The sequence below is a fragment of the Chelonia mydas genome, chromosome 14 (assembly GCF_015237465.2).
Source record: "Chelonia mydas isolate rCheMyd1 chromosome 14, rCheMyd1.pri.v2, whole genome shotgun sequence".
Taxonomy (NCBI): Eukaryota; Metazoa; Chordata; order Testudines; family Cheloniidae; genus Chelonia; species Chelonia mydas.
Window position 1 is genome coordinate 6,068,133 of NC_051254.2, and position 18,997 is coordinate 6,087,129.

Here is an 18,997-nt window from a genome sequence, read left to right on the forward strand (position 1 = left end):
AACACGAGCCCGAAACATCACCACCGAACAATAAATCAATAAATGCAATGATTAAAATATTGTATTGGGAGTATTTGTGATATCATTTCTAAAATTTACCTATTTTAAAATTTTGCTGAACAGCTCTATTATGTGCCATACCTGGATTTTTAGGGGGATCTACAAGGGTCAACAAGACAACATTTAACTTATTTGTTTGGCAAGACCAGGCTTGGCTTCACTTGCTTAACTGTTCCAGGGCTGGAAATATATACGAGTTCTTTTTCATTTTCAGATCATGCAAATGTTAAGTTTATACCAAAAGCCAAATCATGTTCTAGATAAGAGACCAGACACCAAAACATCTGAAGCCAAATTCTGCCGTCCACTTCATCCATGTAACTTCGCCAATTTCAACGTAACTGAGCACAGAGATTGCTCTTTGTTTTATTCTTAGGAGTTGGAATGGTGCACTTGCATCCTAAAATGGCTTCCCAAGTTATCAAAATCCCATGGCTGTGTCACAGCAACAGCCAGGATTGAAATGATTATTTATGTTGTGCAATAAATGTGCAGGAAGCTTTACAATCAAATAATTTGAGAAGGACACAGTCACTTCTTGAAGCGTTTATAATTTAAGTAAACTTCAGGAGAGATTTTTATTGTCGTCTTGTTTTTTGTTGTTGTTTTTTCAACAGGAAATCCTTTTTCCACTATTTTTTTTATTTTGGCTTATATTAATGAGCATGATGCATCCAAATCGGAAGTTTGGCGAGGTGCCCAACACTGATCTTGGTACTTTAGATCGCTCCATGCTCTTGGACTTCATTCTTGGATACACACCAGTGACAAACATGACAAGAAAAATCATGCAGAAAGTGTCTTTTGAATATTTTGCAGATGGTATTGTATTTATTTTATTCTTCCACATCTCATGTTCTTTTTTGTGTTTAGATGGAAAATATTGTATTACTGCTTTGAATGGCTAATCAGACTTGTCCTCTTCAGGTAGATTAGACAGTATTTCTCCCCTCTACTACTGAGATCTTGAAGGGGCTGTGATGTCATCATTGTCTGCTTCAGCTGATGAGCATTGTGTGATGCCAGTCATGTGCTCAGTCTTGCAGCCCTTCCTCACAGTAGGACCCTTTCCTCACACCAGTGGTCCCACTGAAGTCCAGGATGACTCATCTGAGTGAGGGTTTCAGGATTGGGCTTAGTATCATCAAACTAAAAAGATTCTATTTCACGCTAACAGATATACTGAGAGCTGTTGTATGGTAAATTAAGGAAGATATCAGTTTATTTTAACTAGGGCTTTCAGGTTTAGATCCTGTGAGTAGCACCATGTCAATATCTGGTTTTGAAACTGATGAACAAAACACAGTTAAGTTGTGCCTCTTCTACAGAGCTGACACAGCTGTGTAGCTGACACTGATTCTACCCCCAAAACCGCATATGAACTTGTAGCTTAGATGGTGCCTCTGGTACGAACTGATGTGACTGCCAAGAGGAAAAGAATCGCAGGTACCACAACCTGAAACTTTCATTTCCTTGATTTCCTGATCTGCTGGTTTCAAGTTCTTTCTGATGAATTTCACGTTTGGGCGTGATGCGTGGCTTCTTATCACAACAATAAATGTTTGAGTCCCTGCAAAATTTCACTTTTCATTTTTAAAATGTATTTTCCTTTAAAAACGCATACAAAACTTGTCAAGTGCTGAGACTTAAATCCATGCTCCATTGAAGTGAATGGGAAATAGTCTCATAAATTTTAATGGGACCAAAATTTGGCCCTAAATACTGAAAACAAGTAGCCCTATTTAGAAATGACACTATCTTTGCTTAAAATACAGTCCACTTTTGATTGTTCTTCTCACACAAGCATTCTGATATAATTCTAATTTTTAATATTTTGCAGGTGTAATTACAGAAGAATTTTTCAGTGAAAAAGAATTGCAAGAGGCTAGTACTGTTAACCCCTCAAACTTTGTTGGTGTAGTTTTCAAAGATTCTATGTCCTACCAGCTTAGATTCTTTCCTGGTGCTGTCACAGTGTCGTCTATCAATGTAGAATCAAGAGGTAAATATACATGCTACTTTTAAGGCATTTAACTTGAAAATTTGACCTACTTTTGTTATGACATCACATGTGATGCTAAGTGCAGACTTTGCTACCTCACGTGTTATCACGAGAAAGCTAAAGAGCATTAACAGTGGTGGCATTAGCATCAATACAATATGAAAGGGGGGGAAAAAGCTGGTTTTTCACTCTTTGGGGTATTTTGATGCACAGGAGATGTGCTGGACTGCGTTATTGGTAGGGAAACTCCCACAAAAAGCTAGGAGTCATTTTCCTGTACTGGGAATTGGTTGCAGGGATAGTTAAGGCACAAATGAAATCTGCATTAGGTGATCATCTTTCTGTATCAGTAATAATTTGGTTGTATTTATAGAGTGACAGTGTTACATTGTTCTTCACAAGCATGTAAAAAACAACTGGTGAAAACGTAGGGCAGTGGGAGTTTTTTAGCACCAGGATTTCAGCCTAGGTCCCTGCTTTGAGAAGCTCTGAAAAGTACAAAACAGCTCAAAACATGAGACACTCTAGTGATAGCCCCAGCATCTTCAGCAACTCCTCCACCACAAGAGGGTGTGTTCTTGCAGATAACCTTGTTTTCCTCTTACCTTTGTTTAAGAACACTGGAAAAATGTTCTTCAAAGGGTAAAGTGTGGACAGTCCAAATCTAAAAAAAAAAAAAAATAATAATAATAGTGTGTATTTCATACACAGCTTTTCACCATTAGAAGATTGTCTTAAAGTTGTATTTTAGTTCTAGGAATGATTACCTGTGAAGTTAATAATTTCCCATGAAAATGTTATGATAGAATTCACAGTTCAGTCTCATTCTCACCATTTCATTTCCTTGGCTCTTTCAGTCCATGTGTGAATCTTTTTTGGAATCCTTTTTTGTACTTTCATAACTGCAAAACAGTTTGGTTTTCATTAAAGTAACTTTGCAGGTTTCTGTCCATAGTAAAGAGTAGTGGTTCTCAATCTTCACCCGACAAAGTGGCTGAAAAATTATCCTGTGATTGGTTGTATCCTATTATTCTTGTAATAGTAGCCATCGGTTTGTGATGTTGTCGTTGGCTTTATGGTATATCTATCAAGTTTTATGTCTGCTTTAGAGAAAACTGTTTTTTTATTATAGTGCTTTAAATGAGATTTTGTTGGCTTTAAAATGTCTTTATTTTTCCATAGCCAGTTGTTCCAGTTTATCAAAGGGATGTGAATCTGTTACATACTGGTACTCGGGATTTGCAGCTCTACAGGCTTGTATCGATGCAGCAATAATACAGGTAAATCTAGAGAAGTAAAATGAAAAGGCAAAATTGCTTAAATAGCTTTTGATTCGGTATTCTTGTAATGAGATTTTTTTTTTGTCTCGTTAGGCAGTGTCTACACTACAGCCTATGTCGGCAAAACTTATGTCGCTCAGTGGTGTGAATATCCCCTCCCCCCCCCCCCCCCCCCCCCGAGCAATGTAAATTAAACCAGCATAAGCGCTTGTGTGCACAGCACTATGTCAGCAGGACACAGCTTCTGCTGCTTGCAGAGATGGGTTTTTTTTATGCCGAGCTCTCTCCCGTCAGCACAGAGTATCTTCACCAGATGCACTGCAGAGGCACAGTGCATCAGTGCCGCTGTGCTGCGGCGGCATTGTATGTAGAGACATGGCGTTAGTTTCTTAATATGAATAGGGTTCTAAAATTGGTCTACAACTGATTAACAAAATGTTTCCTGAGAGTTGGGTGGGGTAATATCTTTTATTGGACCAGCTTCTGGAGGTGAAAGAGCTTTCGATCTCTTCTTCAGGTCTGAGAAGGTAATTAGAGTGTCACAGCTAAATAAAAGGTTGACCAGATTGTTACGTATAAGGAGTAACGCATGTTGTAAGAAACCATTCAAAATGCAGTGAGCAATTAACACCTCTGCAGTCATCGGACAGTGTAGAATTAGTGGGCTACAGATTGTTGTATTGAGAGATAAAATCAGTGCCTATTGAATCCGTGTTTTTTGGTGTCTAGGAGAGTTATGAATTTAAGCTCCGTGGTTCATCTTTTGAAGGTGTTGCTCAGGTTTCCTTTGAGGACAAGGACTGAGAGGGCAGGTATGGTGTAATTGTTTTGTGAGAAGCATTTGCACACAGGTGATGGGTCTTTTATTATTTTTCTGCACGAGCTCATTCATGAGTGTAATGATTGTGTGGTTTAACCTGCATAGTTGTTGTTGGGGCATTTGATGAAGTACATCACATACGATAGGCATGTGTAGGACCTATGGATCTTGAAAGGTGTATTGTGGGGGGTATTGATCATTGTGGCAGTGGAAATATGGCTGCAGGTTTTGCATCTATTGCTATGGTAGGGTCCGGTGCTGCTTCAAGTTAGTGTTTCCTGGTCTGTGAGGAACTTGCTTCTGATGATGAGATTGGCAAGGGTTGGGGTGATGTTTGAAGGCTAGAAGAGGGGGTTCAGGAAAGATTTCTTTCAAGATGTGTTCCCCTTCGACTTTCTTGCGTTTTTGTAATATTTTTGCACCAACGAGTGTTCACATCTAAATGAACGGCACTACTGATTGTACATTGTTATGCATCTAAATATGTGAGTGTGGTGTGTATGCAATGGCAGTCATTAAATGTTAGCACTTGCCAACAGTTATCACAGAATGGTATTTGGGCTAAGGTAGCAAGGTAAGCAAGGGTTTTTCTTGCTCTGGTGGCTCAATCTTCTGTATCTATTTTATATGGTCTGTCATTAAATGTGAGCCTTTTAAATTTTTTATTGACTTAATGCTGCAACTTATTTCTGTTTAAAAATAAATGGTTTGCCAGCACTGGTTTGTAACGAGGGATTGTTTTAATGGATGCATGCTTAATACCAGTTTGAGTGGCGATTGGAAGGAAGCCATGTGTCCCCCTACTGATGAATTTCTAAAAGGTTTGGGACAGAAGGCATAAACGAAACAGATTTTTGGTAGTCAAGAAATTGGGGATAATTCTCATTCCACAAAACACATTTTTACTCCAATGATATTGTAACTGTATGAACTGTATCCAGTGTCGGAATTAAGACCTAGCTGTTAGTGGGGGTTGTAGTTATTTTGAATGGAACTGCTCTGAGAGCTGCGTGTTGGTGATACAGCAAGCTTACACCTCGTATAGCTAAAAAGATGCCTAGAAAAATCTTAAGTTAGAGAGTAGCTCCCATGGCAGACCCTAAGGACGTGAAAACTTTGGACTGTGTATCTAAGATACATAAAGCTTTTGCAGAACAAAAGTGACAGATATGGAAATTTTGAAAGGCAGCGTTAGTTACCCCCATTGCTTTACTTTTGGATTCTTTACAATATGTACCGTAAATACTCACATTGCATTGGTAATATCAGTGGGGAAATGTCAATAGCATTGAATGCAGTTAATGCTTTGCCATAGTCCTGTTAACTTCACTTTTGATGACTGCAGTAGTTAAGATCTTGAACATAACACCATTTTCTAAAAATTCTTAGTGGGGAGTGTGTAATAGTTCTCACAAGTTGAGGTTTTGAGCTTTTCTGTAATAATCAGACATGCCAGTCTGGACAATGGATACCATGGTGTCCTACTAGCAAATGTCAGCTTTCTCTAAAGGGGGTTAATCCAGTTGAGTATGCCAGTCTTGCAGTGGGATGAAGCTTCTACCTTTCTGAACTGAAGTTCTTAATTGTTTTACTACCTAACATCCGTTTAAGTGATATAGGGTGGCATGAATTGGTTTGATTTGTTCCTGGTCAGTGTTTGTTTTGAATTCTATTCCACTACTTCTTTCTAGTTCTAGTCGCTATTTGACAAATTCTTGCACAGGTCAGTCCCCTTATTAGGAGATGGACATCCTAAAGTTTTTTGTTCACTCGCTTTCTCCATCGTCCCATAGAAGGTCATGTTTCCCTCCTTTTTGAACTATGATATTCTGGGACTTTGTGCGATTTAGGCCCCAGACCTACGCACACACAAGCACGTATTTAAAGTCTCAGGGAAGTCTGTGAGCCTACTTATGTCAGTAAAGTTTGGTATGTGTGTAAATGCCTCCAGGATTGGGTCTTACATTAACAGGTGAATGCTTTTTGGGGGTATTTGGGGGTTGGTTTGTTTTTTTTTGGTTGGTGGAGCTGTAAAATCAAAACTGATTAAAATATTCTTTCACTTTGTTCTTAGCTGAAGACTAATCATTCAGTTTGGGAAGAACTGGAATCAACTAAAGCTATTATTATGGGAGAGGCTGCTGATATGAAAATTGATTATTTTCCTCGAGCAATTATTTTAATTTACCTAGTAATAGCTTTCTCACCCTTTGGGTACTATTTGGCAATTCATATTGTGGCAGAAAAGGAGAAGAAGTTGAAGGAATTTTTAAAGATAATGGGCCTTCATGACACTGCCTTTTGGTATGTGAGTATACAACAAAACTCTTATTCTAAATAAATAGGGTAAATGTTATTTTATAATAAATCTTTAAAATTCACCAATTGGTTACTGTTAATCTTCTTTTTAGGCTATTGTAATATTGATGAGAATGTTGGGCAAGTCTTGCTTAAACACAGTTATAATAGGATAAAGTTTGTTCCTGTTTGAAAAGCAAATGTCATAATGATGATGCTTCATCTAAAACCTCATATAGATTTCCATTATTCTTCTGCTTTATATTACAGAAATGTAAGACTGGAAGGGACCTCGACAGGTCAGCTAGTCCAGTCCCCCTCACTGAGGCAGGACTAAGTATTATCTAGGCCATCCTTGAGAGGTGTTTGTCTAACCTGTTCTTAACAACCTCCAATGATGGAGATTCCACATATTTCCTGAAAAGTGGTGCTCAGAGCAGGACACAATACTCCAGTTGAGGCCTTACCAGTGCTGAACAGAGTGGAAGAATTACTTCTCATGTCTTGCTTATAACATTCCTGCTAATAGATCGCAGAATGATGTTTGCTTTTTTTGCAGCAGTATTACATTGTTGACTCATATTTAGTTTATGATCCACTGTAACCCCAGATCCTTTTCCGCAGCACTCCTTCCTCAGCAGTCATTTCGCATTTTGTATTTGTGCAGTTGAACATTCCTTCCTAATTGGCCATATAGAAATCCCTCAAAAATACACTAGATGCCTGATGTGAATAAATAAGATGCTGCATGCATGAGCTATATTTTTTCCTCCTTTTAACTCAGTAACTCCTTTTTCCTGATGTTGAGTTGGACAAGTGACAGTCTCCTTTCCACTCACATCAGTTCCAGTATGTGGATTGGATGAATACTGCTGTAGTATTGTGACCTATGGGAGAGAGAAATCTGTGCAGAAGACATTCAGATTTTAAAGTGCATCCTCTTTAATGATTGGTATTCTACCATGTAATGCCTATTCTTTCATGTCATGGGTGTGCTCATTTTAATATAGTATGGTTGTAGGGGAACAAATGAGCTTAGCTTAGTTTTGCATGCCCAGTAATGGTGGCCATTGGTGTACTAGAGCTGTATCCTGCAAAAAGCTACCACCAAATATAATCCTTTTTTACTGTGAATAGTTCAGTTGGATTGTTCTCAATAATAAATGCTGTTTGCATGATCAAGCCCTTAATTGAGAATATTAGCAGACTACTTTCTCCCCACCCCCCAGTCACTATTTCTTGATACATGTGGCCAAGTCACTTCCCTTCGCTGCTTTAGGGAACCTCTCTATCAAATGCATCCCTGCAGACATGTTACTTAAGTGGTGTTTGTGCAGCATTTTGAAAATTGGGAAGCACTATAAAAGGGCTAAACGAGTGAGTTGTTAGCTAAGTAAATATGTCACACTTCTTATCCTTTTACAGGCTGCATCTATTCCCTAAGAAGGAAATTGTTCTCTGACTTTTCAACAAAGTTTGTTTTATGTAGAAGAATATTGTATTACTGGACTGACTAGGGCATTAAAATTTAAGTAGCATTTTCTTTAATTATTGAAAGCTGCTCCTCACTGACCCTGTTTCAGTTAAATGAGGGAATTAATTATGGAAATTACAAAATTGTAGATTGAGAACAATGTTTTGCTTTATTTTGATGCAATTAGTATGAAAGTACATGCAATGATGCTTAGAATAATATTTGCACTTAGAGACCTCCTTTCCTCTGAGACTCTGGCACATTGTTTTGCTTCCCTTTTGTGCAGCATTCTGGAATATTAAAGAATTGTAACTTTGAATTATTCCAGTACAATAATTTAGTTAATGTAGGAATTTTCCCTTTTTTTCCTTTTCTTCCAGGCTGTCGTGGGTTCTGCTGTACACAACTCTGATTTTTGTCATGTCCATTCTCATGGCAGTCATTGCAACAGCCTCTTCACTATTTCCCCAAAGTAGCTCCTTCGTGATATTTCTTCTTTTTTTCCTGTATGGAATATCCTCAGTAAGTGTTTCGTGAATTCAGTTTGTCTGTGGTTCATTGAGGTCACTCTCTCCAATGTGCTTCTTCCCATCCGCTGTTTTCCCCCATTCTAGACATGTTTCCAATGCAGTTTTCCCTATCACAAATGGTAAACAACTGCCTTTATCACACCATTCTGTTTATTCTCACAATTGTTTTGGGAGTTTTTATTTAGCTTCTCATGTCACGTACTCAGGTGGCCACTTGAACCCCGCAGTATTTGAATTTACACAAGTATTTACTAAATCTCTTATGATTTGAATAGGAGATACCACAGATGCAGAAATGTACTGAAATCAAATATCATGGGATTTTTTGAAAGGTTTATTATTCCTGCTTATTTTACCCCACTACTTCATGTATGGCTCAGTCTCCCAAAATGCCAGGTACTCTGGTTTGTGGTGGTGGTATAGCCATGTTGGTCCCAGCATATGAGAGACACAAGATAGGTGAGGTAAAAATCTTTTTATTAGACCTACTTCTGTTGGTGGAAGGGAGAAACTTTCAAACTTCGCAGAGCTCTCCTTCACCCAAGAATTGAAGGATATCATCAAACCCTTCTCCAAACAACTTCAAGAGAAACTTTACAACTTCATGCCCGACAAACCCACCCCAGGGACCATCTGCATGTTCTGCAAGATACACAAACAAGGGAATCCAAGCAGACCCATTGTATCTGGCCACAACCCTGTTACTGAGCAAATATCAGGACTTATAGAAACCATCCTCAAACCACTCACCATTACAAAGGGCCAGCTTCCTCCAGAAACTATGCCACATTAACAGCCTCCCTCAGAACACTGTCCTTGCCACCATGGATGTCCTCTCCCTGTACACCGACATCCCTCACTATTACGCCACTGCTGTCTGCTTCAAATATCTACAAGACAATGGACAATGCTCAGCAATCCACCTCAAACACATTGTCAATCTCATCCATTTCATCCTTACCCATAAGAAGTTTACATTTAACAACAAACACTTTGTTTATACCATGAGTACAGCCATGGATACTAGGACAGCTCCCCAATATGCCAACCTCTTTGTGGGCCACCTTGAAGAAGAATCTCTGGGAATATGCACCACAAAAACATGTACCTGAAATACATTAATGATATTTTCATCCTCTGGACAAATGACCCAAACTCCCTCGGATTTCCACACCTACCACCTGTCTATCAAACTCTCTGTAGAACACTCCCATATCAGCATCAATTTCTGGGACACACCAAGAAATCTGTTATCGACAGCCAGGCACTCAGATTCCAAATAACATGCTCCGAAAGAGAGAACCCAGGATACACACCTCCACACATTTAAACTTCCTTTACTAACCAAGGACACTCCACCAGAGAAGTAGGTCACATCATAGAATGGGCCACCCAGATACCCTGGGAGAACATGTTACAGTACAGCAGAAAAAAACAAACACCAACTGCATAGCCCTGCTTGTCACCTGCCACTCTACATCAGAACCTGTACAGGTATCATCAAACACGTAGAACCCATGCTCAATTGGAGCCCCATCCTGAAAGAATGGCATGACACACCAACTCAAAGTGGCACCAAACCCTGCCAGAACAACAAATGCAAAATGTGCAGCCACATCTCCACTGCTACAATGATCAATATCCCCACAACTAACCTTTTCGAGATCCGTGGGTCCTACACATGCCTATCGCAGCATGTGGTGTACCTCATCCAGTGTATCAAATGCCCCAACAACTACTATGTGGGTGAAATGAGACAATCACTATGCTCTCTAATGAACTCACACAGGATGTTTTTGTCTTTTATCATTTTTCTATCACCTATGGGCAAACACCTTTCACAAAATGATCACTCTATCTGACCTCTCAGACCTTGTTCTCAACAGAAACCTTCACAATACCTTCAAAAGACAAGCCTGGGAACTTAAATTCATTACTCTGCAGCACACTAAAAATCATGGACTTAATAGAGGCACTGGTTTTATGGCTCATTACATCAATTTGTCACACTCCCTGCTTCCTACTATCCCTCCAGGGTCCTATTATTGCAGAGTTGCTAATTGTCCACTTCATTTTAAGTGATCTCCTACAACATGCATGAACCCCTTATGCTTAACAGTCTGTCCCACCTTGTATTTAGCTAGGTTACCTTCTCCACACCTGAAGAAGAGCTATGTAAAACCCCAAAGCTTGTCAGTTCAACCAACAGAAGTTGGTCCAATAAAAGATATTCCCTCCACCTGCCTTGTCTCTCCCTAGTACTCAGGTCTCAATCCAGCGAACCACTTAAGCACATTCTTAACTTCAAGTACATGAGCAGTTATATGGACGTTAGTGGGACTAGTAATGTTCTTAAAGTTAAGCACAGGATCGAGTGCTTTGTTAGAATCGGGGCCAGAGTATTCAGCATCTTGCGGGACTGAGCCTCTAATGAAGGAAGAGTTGCAGTTGGCAGCATCCCAACACAGGCAGTCAGGACCAAGGGTCAGAGCAGGGGCAGACCTGAGGCAGGGAATAGCAGAGGAGCGCATAGTCAGGGTTGATACCAGGGGTCAGAATCCGAGTCAGGTTTCAGAGTCTGAGTCAGAAGCTGAAGTCCAAAGGAAGCCGAGGTAGAAGCCACCAGTTCAGGAGCAAGGAATGGTTGGGGCAGCTACAGGGAATCTGCGTTGTTGCCTGGACACTTCCTGGCATGCCCCTTAGATTTATATAGGGCTGGGAGCCAATCAGGAGTCGTGGGGCTGCTCTCTGTCACACCTGTTGAGGCGGGGCTTCCCACGATTTGTGTCCACAGTGGATCCTGGGCTGTGGAGTGCAAGATGGTCACAGCTGCCGCTAATTGGCGGCATGGAGATGTCAGCAGCATCACTGCAGGCCTGAGTTCTAGACCCCTGGGGCCTTATGTTTGTTTTGTGCTGACTCTCAACTTCCCATATTTTGTCTTCTCCAAACTTTGCAAAATATTGTACTATGTTCCTTGTACTCTGCAATTGTAGATCACTTGAATAACATTGTGACCCTGACTGAAGCTTGGAGATTCCACTTTGTTACAGTCTGAATCTGTACAAGTCACTTAGAGTATTTTAAACAGTTGCAATATTATTTATTATAGTTTCTTAATTTATGATTGGAAAAGTTTAATAATGTGAAGAACTTTGAAGTATGTCTCCCTTAATTTATTGTTTAATAGTTCAGTTCTTCATTCTGTGACATGGACAATATTAGGAAATCAGTTGTATTGCTGAAGGCCTATTGTTACCAAATGAGGTATTGATATTAACAGGGATAAAGTCTTGGCAAAGCATTGCAATTATTGTAAACGGAAAGTAACTTGTTCATTGAAGATAAAAATGTTAATTGCAGCATTTCTATGCCAGATCTCTTGTGCTCTGCAATGATGTTCTGATTTGTATTCTAGGTTTTCTTTGCTTTCATGCTGACGACTCTATTTAAAAAATCAAAGCATGTGGGTGTAGTTGAATTTTTGGCAACCCTGGCTTTTGGTTTTGTGGGTCTCACTATTGTCCTGCTGGATGATTTTCCGAAGTCTTTTGTATGGACCCTAAGCCCCTTGTGTCAGTGTACGTTCTTGATTGGGATTGCACAGGTAAGTAAACTGTGTGTTATTCTTTACTACCTTTGCATGCACAAACAAATGAAGAGTAACTTGATATAAGATCTAGCTAAGATAATTAGGAGGCTCCCTTCACCATCACCATAGCCTTAATGTATTTGTCTTCACAATACCCCTGTGAGATAGGGAAGCACTGCTATCCCCATTTTACAGAGGAGGAGCTGAGACAGAGAAGGTAAGTGACTTGCGAAGGTCATACAAGAAGTCTGTTGCAGAGTAAGGAATTGAGCCTGGGACTTCCAGGTACCTGTCTAGCACCCTAATTACTTCCTCTTTAGGATGTAACTTTTCTTTCCTATTTAAGAATGACTAACTGTGGTCTGTAATGTATGTAATGTTTCACTTAAATCAGCTTCTGTACCAGATGACTGGAGGGGAGCTAAGGTAACACCTATTGTTAATAAAGGTCCAGAGGCGACCCTGGCAATTACAGGCCGGTAAACCTAACTTCAATACCAGACCAATTGGTCGAAACTATAGTCAACAACAGAATTATCAGACACATAGATAAACACGGCGTGCTGGGGAAGAGTCAACATGGCTTTTGTAAAAGGAGATCATGCCTCACCAATCTATCAGAATTCTTTGAAGGAGTCAATAAGCATGTGAACAAGAATGATCTGATCTATGTAGTTTACGTGGCTTTTCAGAATGCCTTTGACAATGTCCCTCACCAAAGGATCTTAAGCAAAGTAAGCAGTCATGGGAATAGAAGGAAGGTCCTCTCATGGATCGGTAACTGGTTAGAAGATAGGAAAGAAAGGGTAGGGATACCTAGGGAGGTGGTGGAATCTCCATTGTTAAAGGTTTTTAAGGCCCGGCTTGACAAAGCCGTGGCTGGGATGATTTAATTGGTGTTGGTCCTGCTTTGAGTAGGGGATTGGACTAGATGACCTCCTGAGGTTTCTTCCATTCTATGGTAAGTTTTCACAATGAAGAGAGGTAAATAGTGGGGTTCCCTGATGATCTGTACTGGAACTTGTGGTATTCAACATCTTCACAAATGATCTGGAAAAGGGGTTGGAGAGTGAAGTGGCAGAATTTGCCACGATACAAAATTATTCAAGATAGTTAAGTCCAAAGCAGACTGAGAAGAGTTACAAAGGGATCTGACAAAATTGGATGACTGGGCAACAAAATGGCAGATGAAATTCAATGTTGATAAGTGCAAAGTAATGCATGTTGGAAAAAATAATCCCAGTTATACATATAAAAGGATAGGGTTTAAATTAGCTGTTGCCACAGGTCTTGAAGTCATTGTGGATAGTTCTCTGAAAACTTCTGGTCAGTGTGTAATGGCAATCAAAAAAGCTAAGAGAATGTTAAGAACCATTAAGAAAGGGATAGATAATAAAACAGAAATATCATAATGCTGCTATATAAATCCATGGTGCACCCACAACTTGAATACTGTGTGCAGTTGTGGTCACCCCATCTCAAAAAGATATACTGGAATTGGAAAAGGTGTGGAAAAGGGTAGCAAAAATGATTAGGGTATGGAGGGATTAAAAAGATTGGGACTGTTCATTTTAGAAAAAAGATGATTAAGGAGGGATATGATAGAGGTCTATTAAATTGTGATAGGTATGGAGGAAGTGAATAGAGGAATGCTGTTTACCCCTTCACCTAACACACAAACTAGGGATTACCTAGTGAAATTGATAGGCAATAGGTTTAAAACACAAAAGGAAGTACTTCTTCACACAACTCACAGTTAACCTGTGGAACTTGTTGCCAGGGGATGTTGTGAAGACCAAAAGTGCCACTGGGTTTAAAAAAGAATTAGATAAATTCATGGAGGATAGGTCCATCAATGGCTGTTAGCCAAGATGGTCAGGGACACAACCCTGTGCTCCGGGTGTCCCTAAACCTCTGACTGGTTGAAGCATCTGGCACTGGCCGCTGTCAGAGACAGGATACTGGGCTAGATGGACCATTGGTCTGACCCGGTGTGGCTGTTGTTATTTAAGATATAACTTTTACTTGTCAAGTTACTAATACACTGCAAATATTTGTCTTACCTCAATTTCAAATATTTTAAATAGTTTACTTTTTTTCTATAAATTTGTGAATTTTTAATTTTTTATTCATGGCACAAAGTATGACTTTTATAATTCCCTACAGCAAACAACTTAATATGAACTAAAATACTGTGTGCCATTATTTTTTTTTCTTTTGAAACTAGCATTTCATCCTCTTTGCATTTGTTACCATGACAACCGCCCACGCTTAGTTCTTATATAATATTACTTTGTAATTTTATTTTTGTACTGTGTTGTCATGTTTAATTTCAGGTTGATGAAAATACAATTTGTAGTAGCTAAACTTTTTCATGTTGGTTTGCAGGTCATGCATCTGGAAGATTATCAAGATGGTGCAATATTTTCAAATTTAAATCACGGTCCTTATCCACTAGTTATTTCTCTTATTTTACTGGTTCTGGATAGCATGTTTTACCTACTTCTAGCTGTCTATCTTGATCAGGTCATTCCAGGTATGTTGTTTAGAGTCTGAGATAAATATTGAACAGAACCACATAGGTTCTGAATTTCATAAGTCCACTTGAAGTCTGTGGCAGCTTTGGGTGCTAAGGCTTCTGAAAACCAGACCCTTAATTGATGGCTCTAACATACTGTATTTAAATAAAGTGTCCAAGACACTTTGGTATATAGTAATGCCACTTTCTGTGTTCTTTTGCTTTAACTTCATGTAAAGCAACACTCATGTCAGGCAAAAAGATGAGAAGTGTGGCTGTTAAATATTTATAAATATGTTTATAAATGACTTATATTTTAAAGTAATATTTATGATTTTTCATTCAAATGAATTTTACTTTTCTGAAATGTGCTAATGGAGTGGAAAAAAACCACACAGATTGGGATTTGATTCTGCTTGGTTATATTTCGTTATTTCTGTTTTGTAGTCGCCCCTTCTCAAAAAAGATATATTTGAATTGGAAAAGGTTCAGAAAAGGGCAACAAAAATGATTAGGGGTATGGCGTGTCTGCCACATGAGGAGAGATTAATAAGACTGGGACTTTCCATCTTGGAAAACAGACAATTAAGGGGGGATGTGATAGAGGTCTATAAAATCATGACCGGTGTGAAGAAAGTAAATAAGGAAATGTTACTTACTCCTTCTCATAACACAAGAACTAGGGGTCACCAAATGAAATTAATAGGCAGCAGGTTTAAAACAAACAAAAGGAAGTATTTTTTTCACACAACGCACAGTCAACCTGTAGAACTCCTTGCCAGAGGATGTTGTGTGAAGGCCAAGACTATAACGGGGTTCAAAAAAGAACTAGATAAATTAATGGAGGATAGGTCCATCAATGGCAATTAGCCAGGATGGGCAGGGATGGTGTCCCTAGCCTCTGTTTGTCAGAAGCTGGGAATGGGTGGCAGGAGATGGATCACTTGATGATTGATTACCTGTTCTGTTCATTCCCTCTGGGACACCTGGCACCGGCCACTGTCGGAAGACAGGATACTGGGCTAGATGGACCTTTGGTCTGACCCCGTATGTTCTTATTATTGTTCCAGAATAATTTTCTTTCCTTATTGACCAAGCTGTTATCACAGTCTTTGCAATTGTTCTTCTTGGGAATTGTGTCTGTCCAAGATGTTACGTTAAGTTATTGATGTGTTCATAAATGTGATACACCTGGGAACAAATGTATTAATACCTATGAACAAATTCCTCTCTACTGCATGTGTGAGATCTTTCAATACAAATTCCTTTGCTTCTGATCTTTTTCTCTGTGATGTGGGTATATAAATCACTCTTCTCAAGATCCTAATTCTGAAAAGTATTTAGGTACTTGCATAAATCCATCACTTCTCAGCAAAACACTTAAGGATAGACTTTGCTGAATAGGGATGCTTTCCTTAATCAAAACCGTAGTGATGGGTTTAATGATAAGCAATGTGGCATGATCAGGCCCAGTTTTCTTAGCCAAAATCCAAACACTGAATCATATCTGTTCTTAACATTCAGAAGGCTTTCTTTCTTTCTTATTACTTAGGTGAGTTTGGATTACGACGGCCATCATTTTTCTTTATGAAGCCCTCGTTTTGGTCAAAGCGCAGAAGAAATTACAAGGAGTTATATGAGAGTAGTGTTAATGGAAGCTTAAGTTTCAGTGAGATGGTTGAACCTGTATCTTCAGAATTTCAGGGAAAAGAAGCTATCAGGTATAACTTCCTGCTATGGTACAGATTTACTGTCGCACTTCCCCTATTTTGTGTGTGCCTGGGAATTAACAGTAATTTTTAATCTGTTGATTCAAATACCATATGGTGTGCATTACATCTAGTTCTTTACACATTAAAGTAGCAATTGTCCATTTTCTGTGAAGCCACATCTTCCATTATATGGATGTTTTCCAAAGATGACAAAGTTGGTTTTGGAAAAGGAAATGTTTTACTTACAGTATGTCAATCAAATCAAACCTTCTGAAAATAGTCCTAGTCTAGCAGGATGAAGCCACATGAAATCCAGGTTCTTTGGTTTCAGTGATGCCATAAGTGATTTCAGATGCTGAAGTCAGGTGGGTTTACGGTTCAAGAAAAAAAGTCTTTCTCTGTTAAATCTTGAAAACTGGATTCAGATATGTTTTGTAAATCTCTTTTGGTATTTATGTGAAGAATTGCACATTCCACCAAAGCCACACAGGGGAGCCACTAGACTAGCTTTCCCAGGATATGCTATACAACAACACTGTAAAAGCGATCCATTTCCGGCACCTTTTGCAGTCCATGTGGAAAATGACATTAATTCTCTTAAATCTGTACCTTCGTATATTCCCAGTATTTTAATATAAGCGTTTATTCTGGATCATCCATATGAGCTATTAAATCACAGTTATAGTGGCATGATAGACATTGGGAAAGAATCTAAATCTCCATTTTTTTACATGGTTCCATTAGTCTCAAACAAAAATATTTGTCTTCAGTAGCCAGAATCAGACTGATTTTTTTTTTTTTTTTGGCTAATGTCTTAAAAAGTTGTTTCGAATAAATCCACTTCAGTGTGAAGAATCAGGTTTTCTCCCCAGATCGTCCTAAGCTCATATAAAATGCTGGATCATTCTTACTCCTTGGCTGATTCCACATCAACCAACGCTTTCCCCTTTGTCACTGATGTCAGCACCATCCTCCCATATCTGTGATCTTCTCACACAAAGATTTCATACCCTTTCCCCCTACCTTGCTCTCTACGCGTAGATCACACTTCCTGACTTTATCTGTACGGCCACTGCACTTTCTGAGTTCATATAGTTCTCAAAGACCAACTTCTGTCCTGGTGCCTTTGGAGAAACTAGCTGAACTACCATTATCTGAATAAGTTTGAGGCGTAATTGTGGGGGAGGACAGGGATTTCATATAGCCTCTTTAGGAGAGGAAAAACATACTGTGGTTAACTTAGTCTTACTTACCGCCACTTTGTCCACTACATTTCACCTCTTCTGTCTACCATCTGTCTGTCTCCTGTGAGCTAACTGGGGCATAGACTCATAGAATGGGCCTTCTATTCTGTTCAGAAAGTGCCTAGTACATTGTTGGTGCTATTAGAAATAAATAACAGTATGGGTTACTTACAGAATTATTCAGCTGCCATGATAGAAAATACTGAAGTCCATGAGGAACACCCTCACCCCCTATTGCCAGCCCAGAGAGGCAATAATATAAACAATTCACACAAAAGATTGCAAAAAGATGTCCACTCTCTTGGTTTATACATATTTCTCCAACACATTTGTGTGATTTCAGGATAGCAGTAAAATGTGTCAAAACCTTTCTTTATCACCATTGCAGAGTTGTTCATCTTGATCTTTCCTTGCAAAAGAAAATGATATTTTAAGCTCTTCTTCTTTAATAAAATGACATGTCTTCTTTCAGAATCAGCTGTGTTCAGAAAACATTCCGCAAAAAGGGTGAAACTGTGGAGGCTCTCAGAAGTAAGAAAATGTCTAGCTTCTAAGCTACTTATCAGAAATGGAAGGAGAAAAAACCCATGAATAATGTCTTTTGTGCTTTTTCTTTGGGTGGGAGCATGAAGTGTTAAGTATGGTTGTGTGTGTGCTCCCGTGTGTCTTTAGCCAGTCTGCCTGTAACTGTATGACAAAGGGGCTCATAACAGACTCTGTAGCCTCCTCTTTGGTCCTTTTCCTTGTGGGGTGTCGTCTTTCCCTTCCATGCTCCGAGTCCCCTTTTCTGTCTCCTAACTCCAGTAAGTATGCACAGAGGAACCTCTTACTGGCTCCCGTGAGCTAGTGGTGTGGGAGCCTCCAACTCAGTGGTTCTCAATTGCTTGCAGCCCAATCAGCACTCAGCTGTGGCCCATGTGACATCCTCAGGGCCATACAGGTAGTATATCTATCATGTGCACGTGGCCCACATAACACAGAGAGCGCTGCATATGTGGCCCACAGTGGTAAATAGATTGAGAACCACTGCTTCTAAGCTCAGGTCTCCTCATAGGCAGTGCTAGCAGGGAATCTAATCCCCACTTTTATTTATTGCTGCTGTTGCAGTTTTACCAGGCTGTGTTCAAATGTTGAAGTAAGATGTTCCTTGGAATACAAAGTAAATGCATGCCCTATATGTCAGTATTTGAATTTACTGCAGTGACATAAGCCTGTGCAGAATAACACAACATATGTCATTAACTTCTTATTTCACTTGTTCTTTTCTTCTTTCTGGGTCAGGTTTATCCTTTGACATATATGAGGGTCAGATTACAGCTTTACTTGGGCATAGTGGAACAGGCAAGACAACACTGATGAATATTCTTTGTGGACTCTGCCCACCTTCTGATGGTAAGAATTCTCTGGCTTTAGGGGAAAAATAGGACGTGTATGGCTGTAATCTACTTATTTTAATGTCCTTTTTTC

The 18,997-nt window shown here is 39.3% G+C and overlaps 1 protein-coding gene across 3 annotated transcripts in view; it reads left to right on the forward strand.

Moving 5' to 3' along the window:
• ABCA5 (ATP binding cassette subfamily A member 5) overlaps positions 1-18,997 on the forward strand; it is a 59,657-nt gene that overhangs the window by 5,615 nt on the left and 35,045 nt on the right. For all 3 annotated transcript variants that reach the window (XM_037913879.2, XM_043527613.1, XM_037913880.2), the window contains exons 4-13: positions 678-882; positions 1,901-2,062; positions 3,245-3,342; positions 6,237-6,466; positions 8,315-8,456; positions 11,883-12,071; positions 14,445-14,592; positions 16,127-16,295; positions 18,003-18,061; positions 18,812-18,922. In XM_037913879.2, coding sequence (XP_037769807.1) covers positions 678-882; positions 1,901-2,062; positions 3,245-3,342; positions 6,237-6,466; positions 8,315-8,456; positions 11,883-12,071; positions 14,445-14,592; positions 16,127-16,295; positions 18,003-18,061; positions 18,812-18,922 — 1,513 coding nt within the window. The remainder of the gene's footprint in view (positions 1-677; positions 883-1,900; positions 2,063-3,244; positions 3,343-6,236; positions 6,467-8,314; positions 8,457-11,882; positions 12,072-14,444; positions 14,593-16,126; positions 16,296-18,002; positions 18,062-18,811; positions 18,923-18,997) is intronic.